The 12,516-nt window shown below is 39.8% G+C and overlaps 1 protein-coding gene across 1 annotated transcript in view; it reads right to left on the bottom strand.

Annotated features, from left to right (window-relative positions):
* SLC9A4 (solute carrier family 9 member A4) overlaps positions 1-12,516 on the bottom strand; it is a 36,754-nt gene that overhangs the window by 16,776 nt on the left and 7,462 nt on the right. Inside the window, exons 3-6 of the mRNA XM_086610415.1 lie at positions 9,926-10,185; positions 6,893-7,110; positions 2,137-2,339; positions 887-973 (exon numbers count right to left, since the gene is read on the bottom strand). Of these exons, the coding sequence (XP_086466541.1) occupies positions 887-973; positions 2,137-2,339; positions 6,893-7,110; positions 9,926-10,185 (768 nt within the window). The remainder of the gene's footprint in view (positions 1-886; positions 974-2,136; positions 2,340-6,892; positions 7,111-9,925; positions 10,186-12,516) is intronic.

Raw genomic sequence — 12,516 nt, 5'->3', positions numbered from 1 at the left:
TTTGAGCAGCTTTCTGTTATTTCATATAATGGCAATCTGAGAGCTAAACCAAATCATAGAATCATAGAATGGTTTGAGTTGGAAGGAACCTTAAAGATCATCTAGTTTCAATCCCCATGCCAGGATCAGGTTGCTTAAAGCCTCATCCAGCCTGGCCTTGAACACCTCCAGGGATGGGGCATCCACATCTTCTCTGGGCAACCTCTTCCAGTGCCTTACCACCCTCGCAGTGACGAATTTCCTCCTTAGATCTAGTTGAAATCTACCCTTCTTCAGTTTAAATCCATTGCCCTTGTCCTATCATTACATGCCCTTGCAAAAAGTCCCTCTCCAGCTTTCTTTGTAGACCCCCTTTAAGTAACAGAAAGCTGCTAGAAGGTCTCCCTGGAGCCTTCTCTTCTTGAGGCTGAACAACTCCAACTCTCTCAAACTGTTTGAGAGGGGAAAAGAATAATTTGAAACTAAATTTGCAGACCAACTGTTCAACTCATTTCAGTTCAATTAAAGGTGTCAGCGTCTCTAGAACCAGTCAAAAGATGGCAACAAAGGTGTCTGACAAATCTAGTTGGGAAGGTTAAGTGCATTTTACAAATCCTACCTATATGTTTCTGTCCTGCCATGGTCACAAGTATCAAGATATAAGGGCTCTGCTACACCATGACAGTTATGGTACAATATTGTAATATGATAGCCACTATGAATACAATTGAAATAACATATTTTAGACTATTATGCTTAGGATTTCCTCCAAATGTTGTTAAAAAACATTCAATGTCCAAATCCACAGAATGCTAGTGCTACCAAATGTCTCCCTCTGTCCAGCTCTTTTGGAATACCCTTTCCCTCCTTCTTTTTAGGATACTAGTGACTGATATAAAAAACTTACTCGCACATGAATTTCTTCATTGATGGACTCTTTTTTGTTGGTTTTTCTAACATCTAGATATCTGACCAGTGGTCCAATTGTGATTCCCTGCATTTGGAACAATGAATTGAAATGTTAGCTATCTTTTAGAAAAAGTGGAAAGAAAGCAAAAGGTTTTAATTTTAAATCATTAGGAAAACTGTCTTAGACACAAGAATGATCTATGACTTGTATGTAGAGCTACAGAAGAGGATTAAAACACAAGACTTCTTAAAAATCATGCGCCAGGTGGGTGTTTTTTAAGCAAGATTGTATTTGTCAACATGTTTGAACCATGTAAATTAACTGACTCATTGTTAATCATCTTCAAAACAGCACTCACTTGAAAGAAAGTGTTATCATTGTGAGATTCTTACAGTCTAGAAACCTCTTACTCCAACATTTTCTGAATTAAGTATTTTGTTGTTTTTTTTTTTTCACTTAGAAACCATTTTCAACCATTCACAATTCTTTACTGCACTGCCACAGAATAGCATATAAAAAGGTGTAATAGAAACAAAATGTTTTTTTTCTGCAATATTCTGGTGGAATCCAAGTGCCTAACCACAAGTGCATGTGCCCCATTGGAACCCTAGGTTATCTGAGATATTTATGTGGGAAAATACAGAACATGAGATGCAAGACCTCCAGAAGATCCAGTTCCTCCTAGTACAGTAGTGTAAGCCAAATGGAGTAATCCAAATGTCTGAAGTAGCACCAGACACCTATTCTTACAAATCTGAATTACTATATTTTTCTTTAATATTCTTTTACTAAGGAATTAAAAAATTTCTCATTTTGTCTCCAAGATGAATAAAGATAAAAGTATAAAAAAATTCAAAATCCTTCATAAAACAGACATATGTTTTCTGTTCAATTTGAAATGCACCACCAGCAAAGAATGATTCTGTGCTGAAATGGAAAGTTAAAATGCTTTTTAATTTGGAAGCATTAGGAAGTCCATGTGGAGTGAACAGAAGAGATTGTGGACACAAAGTTCCCTCTTCCTTGAATATTTTAGAAGACACAGGTTTTCAGTACAGACTTTCTGAAAAAAAGATTTTCAATAACACTTAAAAAGCCGTGAAAGAGTAATTACACGTTGCAGTGCTAAATCTGTCCAAAAAATACGATAGCTTGTCCTAGTTTAAGAGTAATTCAATGCAGTCTTCACCATGAAGCTTTCAGTCACCTCTATTACATGAAAGCAATCCATTAAGAAATACACTTACTTGGATGAACACAGTGAAATATATAACTACAAGAGTGGCAGTAATGAACAATTTTTTTCTTGGGAAGAGATTCACTGGAAGCAAGAATGCAAGAGAGAAGCTGCTGGCTCCTCGAAGGCCACTGTAAGAAGTAATGAGTTGGTCTTTCAAGGTGAAGGGGTATGTTCGGAACTTGTTACTGATGTAGAAGAGAGCAAACACACCTAGGAAGGGAAAAAAAACTACAACTATTATTAAGCAAGGAGAAAAGGAAAATATTTAAAGCAAAACAACATCTTGACTCAGGCAGCTGCTGACAGACTTTCCTTTTCAATTTTGGGTTCTTGTAGCTTCTCTTTGACCAACTGCTGAATCTGCTTTGTGTGAAATAATCTCCTAGGAAGGATCATGCTTTCTAACTGCTTCAGGATTTAAATTCACATGTGCGGTTTAGAAGTGAGATTCAAGGAAAAGATTTACTTTCTATATTTTTGTTGACAGTTCTTCTCTGAAGTGTTCTGGAGACAAGACAAACCACTGGATGAGAGTTTTTCCTGTGCCTTCACTTGCAATGTTTCCTGCTTTCTGCACAGTATCTGCCCAAAGTGTTTGAATAGTGCTTTACCAACAAGTCCTGTGACAGGTTCAGTGAAAGGCAAAGAGTAATAGCATTTTAATTTTTAATCCTCTGGCTTATTGTGTCTCTAATTCTGTTTATTTCTTAAATATCATTTTCTTTTTAATAAAAGTTAAAATCAATCAGGCAGTCTGTGGCTGTGCAAGGACTGTAGCTTTTCTTCATAGAGTACATTTAGTAATTTGCTAGATTTGCTCTTAATATTCTTCATCTTCCATAACATGTAACTATGTTTTGTGTGGAAATTGTTAAATTACTGAAATAAAAGATGAAAAATACTGATAATTACTGGTGTTATTTCACACAGCTGTCCCTGATAAACTCAGTGGATTATTATAGGTAAGGCCAGTAACAGTATCCTGTTATGTCAGTTGCTGGATACCACTTTGTATAAGACCTTTTTGGCTACTTATAACAATGCTAGACATCAGCTATTTAGACTGAAACTGCACATGTGAGGTAGCACCCTCAGGCCAATTCTCTTTATTTTATTCAAGCTTCAGAGAAAATCAAGTAATCATTTTAGCAAACAAATTTAGTGGAAAATATTTCAGCCTTCCTCTGGAAAGCTCTAGCACTCCCCTTGGTGTTTGAGAGAAGGATGGACATGTGCAAGCAAAATAGGGTTTTTTGCTCAGGAGAGCACTTTTTCTGCACTGATTGGAGGGATATTCCAATAAAGACTCCAAAAGTAAGACTTTAAAAATTTAGGGGCCATGTTTGGTCCAGGATTAGCAAGAAAACGTTTACTTATTTTATTTTTGCTATCAACCCACAAGAATCATATCACCTCTACTGTTGAGTACTTGTGTCATCCCTTTATAATAGACCTGTTCGGATGCACATACTTGAACCTTCACAGGTTTCCGCTTTCCTCTTTTTCCTCTAGTTAAATGGCTTCCTCCAGGGCTCCCAGGCTTAAAAGTCAAAGGTCTTGAAGTGTGTATGGGCTCTGAGGGTCAAACCAATGTCTTCCTACTCTAGTATTCTCAGACGTATGATGCCAACACTTAGCTGGTCCCAAATGTTAGATTCAGAGTACCATAGGCTGGAAAGGACCTTTGGAGGTCTTTTAGTCCAAGCTCCTACACAAAGCAGAGCTAATCAGATGAGGTTGCTCAAAGCTCCAGCCAAGTCTTGAATAACTTTAAGAATGGAGAGCTGGGCCACTGTTACAATACTGGATCACCCTCAAGTTAAGAAATGGGTTCCTATTGTCTAATCAGGATTTCCCATGTTCCAGCTTGTGTCTGTTGCCTTTTGTCCTATTGCTGTGCACCTCTGAGAAATATCTGGCTCCATCTTTTCTCTCTCCTCTGATCAGGTACTTGCAGAAAGTAGTAAGGTCTCTCCTGTGCCATATGTTCCCCAGGCTGTATAGACCCAGAACTCTCAAACTCTCCTTTTATGTCCAGTGCTCTAGCCTCTGACCAGGTTAGTGGCCTCTATTGCACTTGATCCAGAACCTCCATGTCTTTCCTTTCTGAGGAGCTCAGAACTGGAGAGAGCACTCTGGAAACAGCACACACTTCCATCAATGCTGAAGAGAGGGGAAGAAACACTTCCCTGGCCCTGCTGGCTGCACACTTGCTCATGTAGCCTAGGACATGATTGGCTTTCTTTGTCACAAGGACATAATCCTCGCTTCTGTTCAACCTGTTGTCTACAAGGTCAGGTCCCTTTCTGCAGAGTTGCTTGCTAGGCTTCAAGCCATACTAGTGCATGTAGTTATTCCAACCTACATGTAAGTCCTTGCATGTGCTTTTCTTGAAATTCATGATATTTCTGTCAGCCCATTTCTTCAGCCTGTCCAAGTCTGTTTGAATGGAAGCCATCCAGAATATTGACTGCTTCCTGCAGTTTGGTATCAGCCACAAACTTGCTCAGTGCACACTCCATTCCATCCTCCAGGTCATTAATGAAGACATTAAAACAATATTAGTCCCTGTACTGAGCCATGAGGGATGCCACTAGCCACCAGCTACATCAGTATTTTGACCCCACTGATCCAGCCAAATCCCTTCCTACGTCATCAACCACTTCAACTGGCCAAAATCTGTGCTTTGAAGTCCAGGGTTGTAGTTCTGCTGTTTGTCAGCTTGCTCACTCCTCTCAGTATCTTAGCATCTACAGTCTCATGGTCACTGCAATTAAGGCTGCCCTCAATCGTAATATCTTCACCCATTTCTTCCTTCTTCGTGAATGGTAGAAAAGACAAAGCATATTCTCCAGTTGATTCACCAACCAGCCTCCAGCAACTGTTACTTGCCTCTTCCTCTAAAGCCCTTTTTTCTTTCTCGTTCAGGACACAGCTGACCCTCATGAATCACCTGACAGGTCTTGTTCCTCCTGAATACCGTAGCGGATGATGCAGGACCAATGCCCAAAGCTCAAACCTGGGTTCTGTGCGTAAAGGGAATATAGACAAGGACTGAAGGCTGGAGGAGGTGGTGGCAGGTGTCCAATGTAGATTTCTGCCCCACAGGATGCTCCAGAGGGGTGTTCTTTGGTTATAAATGAAGCATGGGGGGCCTAACCTAACTCAGTTAGCCAAGCTAGGTGCCTAAATTTCAGTGCTCAGAATATCTCCTCCAAGACCACCTGATGGAATATTTAGACTTCTCTTTTTCTTTAAAAATATAAATTACTCTGAAAAATCCTACTGAAAATCAGAAAGAATGTTGTTATTATTAAGATGGCCAATTCAGGCACTCACAAGTTAAAAAATGTCAGAAATACAGTTATTTGCATAATTGTATTTTTGGCTCTCATGTGTACTACTTGCAAAACATTTTTCATTATAAAAACATTGTTCACTCATTTTAACTAAATTTAAGTGACAGATAACAGTGACTGAGTAGGGCGTGTTCCATGATCCATCACCTCTCCAGGAGTAAATGCATTTGCTTTCTGTTGCAGCAGTTGTAACTTAACCTGATGGAGAACAGAGTATTCAGGTTCAAAAATAAAGATGGCATAATTCATGGGCAACAGGTCCAAACCAGACTCCTATATAGCATAGGCAAGGAGTGTACCCTTTCACATCCCTAACACAGTGACTGTAGAAACTGAGGAAGTAGGAGGTGAACAGAGCTCAGAAAGTGGCCAGGTTTGCAAGCCTTTCCTAATTAGCTTCTCCTGCAGGCCCTGTTGAAGAGACCGCTAGAGGGTTGGTCCAACCCAGTAGGTCATTCCTTCTTTTCTTATGTCAGCTAGAGTGTTTGGCTGGATGGTACTGGTAGATGAGGAAGAAGATGGTAATGTGTTGCCTCCCTGCTTCCACAGTTGCAGTAAAATGGCTAACAGGCACAAGAGCAACTTGCACGAGAAGTCTTCCAGGACTGCTACTACCTCCAAAACTCCACCAGCCTTCTTACTGCTTCTTCTTTTTCAACATTACTGTCAACTCATCTTGGACATTAGGAGATGAGAAATTGTATCCCACAGCTCATGTGACATTATCTATAAACTACCCTGCCCTTGCTGGAGGAATCTGAGTCTTGCAGATTACGGAGTAGGAGTCCTTTGCAAGAATGGGGAGATACTGTGTGTGGAAATTAAGTAATTTCAAACAGGCACTCTTTTCTAGCAGTTTAAAACTTCAGAGCTGACTTGTGAGCAGCAGTTGCATAGCGTGGTTGGCCTAGATTTGCTATAAGAAAGGAAACAGAGTCCCTGTTCTGTTATCTATCAGTGCTAATTTTCACCTTTCCTCTTTTCCAATGCCTCTGGCACTCCTGGCCCAGGACCTGTAGTGTTATAGCAACAGAAGTGTGGTGATGTACATTATCTAATTAGTAAGTTAATTACAGTGTGTGATGAAATCATTATGAAGCCCACTTACCCAAGGGCATGTAGTTAACTAAGATACAAGCATCTCTATGGGCATAATCGTGGTAATATTTTAATTTTGCTCAAAATATTCCATTTTCACCTAATTATAAAGTCTATGCTTGGAGATTGGCATTCGGATTTGTTCGGAGCTTTTTCCCCATGTGAAATTAACTTGTCATTAACATAGCCTAGTAAATTCATCATTAAACTGGTTATGCCAGTCTGCACAGACTTTTCAAACACACCTTTGCACCAAAGAGTTTCTCTCAAAAGTGCAGAGAAGGTTGCCTGCAAAAGCTGACTTACTCAGTGTCCGCCAAATGAGACAGAAGAGCAGAGTGAAGATAACGAAGGCCCAGTTCCACTCGTGGTTTTTCCCCACTGTAGACACTCCCATGAACATGAAAATCATGGTCTCGCTTACGCTGCTCAGCATCTTCATGAAATATTTTATTGTGGTATAGGAGTTCTGGGAAACATTCTCCTCCACGTATTTTTTCATTGTCACTGCACATGCTGTCATCCTGTACCAGGTAAAACATCAAGGATCAGCCATAACCTGTTTTTCTTTTCATTTAAGAACAACCTCAGCCTTCATTACGAGCACTCACCATCACCAGCCTCTGACCCTTTCAATACCAAGAAGCTTTTTATTTCTTCAGTAATATTAGCTGTTTCATTAGATAGAAAAGCATCTTCATTCAGCTTTACAAATTCATTTTGCATACAGGAAAAAGGAAGCAAATCAGTCAGCCTTCCTGATGAGGAAATGAGGATATCACATTCCAGTTCAAAGTCCACTTTATCCTGAATGCCTAACACACAGCCACCAAGCACCAAATATTTGAGTCTCAAACAAAGTAAAAGGCAGTTTTGTACCAGCCTACAGATGGATCAGTTAGAGGGACATAACCTGTCTCTTAGTGATCTCCTCCTTTGAGACAGTGGTGGGAGAACATGGTGGTAGTCCTATGCTGGGGCCAAAGCTCCTGGCAGCTCTCTGTCAGCTGGCTGGCAAATCAGCAGGGCCAGGGTAAGCTCCAGTGACTCTCCACCCAGAGCAACCCATTGCTGTACAGCAGAGGGAAATTCAGTTATCCTACAGAGATGTCCTTCCCCCCTTTTAGTTATCTAGGGTGTAGGAAATATGCCTGAGGAAGCAAAGAGATGTTTTCTGCCTGTTTGCTGTTAATGAAAACTAGAGCCTGCTTCAGAGGCATCAGAGGACAGCCAGCACAGAGGCTGGTAACAATCACACTGAGCAGTAGTCTTTGAGCAGCCCTACTGAAGGGAGTTTGCGCTTTCCCCCTTCATTTTCCATTGTCATAAGTAATAGATAGATTGAGTGCTATGCTAGTAACATCATCTACCTAGTTTCTACTGATATTCTTTTAGTCTTTGGGGGCTTCTTGTGATGATATTTTTCCAACCTTGTGAATTCAGAGAACACTGACTGTTCATTAAATAACCCTTCATCTAGTTTCTACTCATTTAATTTCTACTGAAGAAATCTCAAGGGTATTCTGGTGGAGCTGAGATATTCAGCAGGTCCAAGGACGTTCTAAGACAAGGCCATTAGGCATTAATGTTTAATACTGTTGACTTTCAGAGACACATGCATAATAGACTTTCATGATCCAAGTGAAAAATGAATGAATTCCTTAATAATTCAGAAGGGTGACAATAAGTTCCCATCCCTAAAACAAGCAATAATTTCCTTAATGAAGCAGTAAGAATAATAAATCCCAATTATATTAACATTCTTTTATTACTAATAATTTCAGCACTCTAATGAAAACAAGAAGCAAAAGAAATAAAGAGCTGTGAAGTTTAGTGTAATGAATAGGCAGGGAAGTAGTACTTTGGGCAATGCAGGTAGGAGAGTCCATATGGTATTAGTGCTCACTACATAGTAGGTCTAACCCTGCTCAACTAAAGTCACCAGTCACTTCAATCAGAGCAAAAGTGTTGAATATTCAAAACATAGTACAAGGCTTGTCTGCTTTGCTTAATTGCTCAGAAAAACGTATATCCTCTCTAACTACTGATTTGACATGGTTAAATATTCAAAGATTGCTTCCCAGGGTCATCTGCAAAAGTTGTTTTTACAAAGCCAATTCTGCTCTGAAGCTGAACAAATTGGTGTTGTTCAGCCTGGAGAAGAGAAGGCTCCAGTGAGACCATATTGTGGACTTTCAGTAATTAAAGTCTCCTGTAAGAAAGAGGGGGACAAATGTTTTAGCAGGGCCTGTTGTGATAGGACAAGGGGTAATAGTTTTAAACTAAAAGAGGGTAGATTTAGACTAGATAAAAGAAAGAATTTTTTTACGATGAAGCTCGTGAAACACTAGAGTATGTTGCCCAGAGAAGTGGTATATGCCCCATCCCTGAAAACATTCAAGGTCAAGTTGGATGGGGCTCTGAGCAACCTGATATAGTTGAAGATGTCCCTGCTGAGGGGCTGTTTGGTGTGGTATCTCTGAAATTCATCTACCAGCACTTTTCTTGTAAAGTCTCTCACTCTCACCCCTATTCCTTCCTTTCTCTTCTTTCCTGCTGCCATCTTCTTTCCTCCCCACGCTGCTCACCCTTTTCACATTTACAGCAGTTGTCAGACTTGCCAGCTTTTTCTTTGCAGTGGGCATCCATCCCATCACAGCACTTTAAGGAAACAGTCCCCAGCATTAGAACAGTATCAACCTATCCTAATCACATTGAAATATGATCGTCAGTATCCATATACATGAGTTATGTATGCATATGTGCTTGATGTTCTCCATTGTCTGGTTTTGATCAGTTTCAGTTCCAATGATGCTGTTCAAATGTAATGTAATTCCAGTAAGTTGTGTTAGAGCTGATGTTCACAGCTGCATACAAAAGCAAGAGCTTGGACATTCCTTTTTTTTTTTCTTTTCCAGACTCATTACTTTTCATCTCTCTTAATCTGATGGTGATTCTGCTTAGAAATAAATACAGATACACTGATCTATTATCAAATCATTCTCTCATTCTGCTGACCTTATTAGAGGTAGCAGCCAGATGGTAGCAGCACTAGTTGTTTTACCCACAGCTTGCAGTATTTTTTCCAACAGGCAAAACTGTAAAAAAAATTCAGAGCAGATACGCCTTCCTCAGTGATACAACTATGTCTGTGATGACTGTGGGTTTACTTTTTCTAGTTAGCACTGCATTTTACCAATCCCTTAGAGGCAATTCACTGCAGATCTCTAGGCCAGAGACTGAAAATGCATATATTGCACCAAACTCGAGCAAATCACCTCCTCAAAACAATACCACTTCCATCGAGACGGCATCCGAAAAGCTATAAGGGATACTCACGCCAAAATGCCTGAGATGTAAAGGGTTTCAGCAGACAAGTATGACAGGTAGCTGAACATGAAGACCATCAGGGGTTCGATAGCAGAAACGTTGTGAGTGAATCGAGTCATGAGTGCCGAAAGAAATCCAAAGACAACGCCAAACAAGACGCCACCCAGCCCCACCACGAAGAAGCGAGCGAAGCCAGCGAAGACATCGATGGATTCGATTTCTTCATACCTGTGCATCTGGGTGAAGGCGATGAAGATGTTGTATAGAACCTACATGTAAAAATAAGGAGACAGCAGTCAGGCGTCTTTCTCAACCTGGCAGGCTTTCTCATTTCATAGGGGGGTGTATGTATGTGTGTGTGTGTATATGTATATTTATATACATATGTCTGAAATTGCTTTAGACAGCTCAACAAAGTAACAGTTGAAATCTCAGTTGGTTCTTAACAAGTCCTAGGATTAAGAGTCTGTTAATTGTCCTGAAAAATAGCATAAAAAAGAAGGGTAGATGTTTATGTAATAAAAGTAAAACTCTGGAGGATCAAATGCAATTTAAGTAACTGGAAAATACTCATGCTTTTTGTTTTCTGAACATAAACTTAATTATTGATCTTTGTAGCAGATGTTGAAAGCCCAACTGGCTACTTTACCAACCTCAGGCTTTTCCTTCCACGTTCTCGTTCTGACTCAGAATGGGGTGACTAAGAATCACACCTTTGATTTAAATCCCATTTAGGTGGCCTGTGTGATTAGTAGACTGGACACACTTCATTAGATGGACTCTGGAATCTTAAATGTTTTTCAGTAGTACTTGATGCATAAAAATCATGAAACATCACTGAGAATAGGAAAAGAAGCAGGAGAGCGAAGGGAAGGGAAGGGAAGGGAAGGGAAGGGAAGGGAAGGGAAGGGAAGGGAAGGGAAGGGAAGGGAAGGGAAGGGAAGGGAAGGGAAGGGAAGGGAAGGGAAGGGAAGGGAAGGGAAGGGAAGGGAAGGGAAGGGAAGGGAAGGGAAGGGAAGGGAAGGTGAAAATGTTAGCCTCAGTTTCATATTGTGTCTAGCTAGATAAATACAGCCTCTCTATCTTCACATGGGTTTGATGCCACTTAACCTCTTTCCCAGGAGCTCTGTGTCAATCTCAATATGAGAACCAAAAGCTGTGGCACTCTAAATGGCCTAAAGACCCTTCACACACATATATTTTGACTAGAAAGCTTGAAATGACAAAAATAATAAGAAAAACAGTGTCGGGTTAGAAGAGAGATTGAATTTGCTACATTATATAATTTGGTCTTTAAAGATAATTTAGTTTAGAGCAGATAAGTTTAACATACTTCTATTATCAATAATTTCTTTTCTGCAGAAATTCATGATGAAAAATCTTCAGTATATTCCACATTCATCCATCTCTTAGAAACTAATATAAATTTTCCATAGTAATGAGTGGTGTAGTAATAAAAATGTCTTAGAGGTTGCTGACAATTGGTTAACATTAGGTCTTGTCAGATCTGTTTACAGGGAGTGTGTAACATATGAAAATCACATTTCAATTTTCAAGAGAATTTGGGGAACATCTAAAGACACCAGCTCTCCAAAGCTGTTGCACCAAAGCATTAGTTCAAAAATGCAAAATGGACCAAAATCATTTGCCTTAACTCATTTTGTTTGGACTTTCTTCTTGATATAGTTAATTCCAGATGGCTATTAAGCAGATTAAAGCAGATATTTGCAGGTAAAAGAGTCAAGATCGTTAGGATCATAATTATTCCCCAGCTACTATCTAATCTTAAATTGCTGCTGGGAACATAAGACCTTGAGCCGTCACACAGCCTGTTCTCGAGAAGGATCATTGATAATGTTTCTGGGGGACAAGCAAAGCACAACAAAATGTTTCATGTGAGAAAATACCCAGACCTGCTCTTTTCTGATGACTGTATATGAAATTAGGCTCTTCAGTGACTGATAAGGAAAAGAGGGTTCATGTCTCCACAGTAAGTAAACCCTACTGTACTCACCATACAGCTTTTCATTACAAAGCCTGTTTTCTCTTTGTTCCCCCTTTCTTGCAGACTTCAACCTCTTCCTAAGACCTGTGATTCGTTATAAATGATACCAAAGTATGAATCTATGTTGACTTATGAATAAAGCAAATTATTCTCTGCAAATGACTTAGTAAGATTTTCTCTTTTTCAAGATCCTGAAGTGTCTATATTATATAACTCAATTGGCATTACAATGGAATTTATGGAAATATGACATAATTTCCCGTTTTTTTTTAGCATGTTTTGTGGGAGTAATCTATTCTGTACAACATTTTGCACTGGGTCATAGAAGTAAGGCTCCATGTAGCTGCTGCAGTTAGTCACATTGCAGTGTTCATGCCTGAAAATGGAGTACTGTAAGTCTTCATACGGTAGGAAAGTCTGAATAAGATTAGGATGCCTTTGTTCACTCAGAAAGAAGGGATGGCATGATAGCTGGCCTCATTTAACAACTCTGAGAACGTCATGCTTTGGGGCGTTTTTTGGAGGGGACATCACCATGCAGTGGTGTACCACTGGGTAGCTGTTAGAGTCAGGGAGAGGAAGAGAGAAGGTGACA

The sequence above is a fragment of the Tauraco erythrolophus genome, chromosome 1 (genome assembly GCF_009769465.1).
Source record: "Tauraco erythrolophus isolate bTauEry1 chromosome 1, bTauEry1.pri, whole genome shotgun sequence".
In the NCBI taxonomy this organism is placed as follows: Eukaryota; Metazoa; Chordata; class Aves; order Musophagiformes; family Musophagidae; genus Tauraco; species Tauraco erythrolophus.
This window is presented reverse-complemented; position numbering and strand designations above follow the sequence as displayed.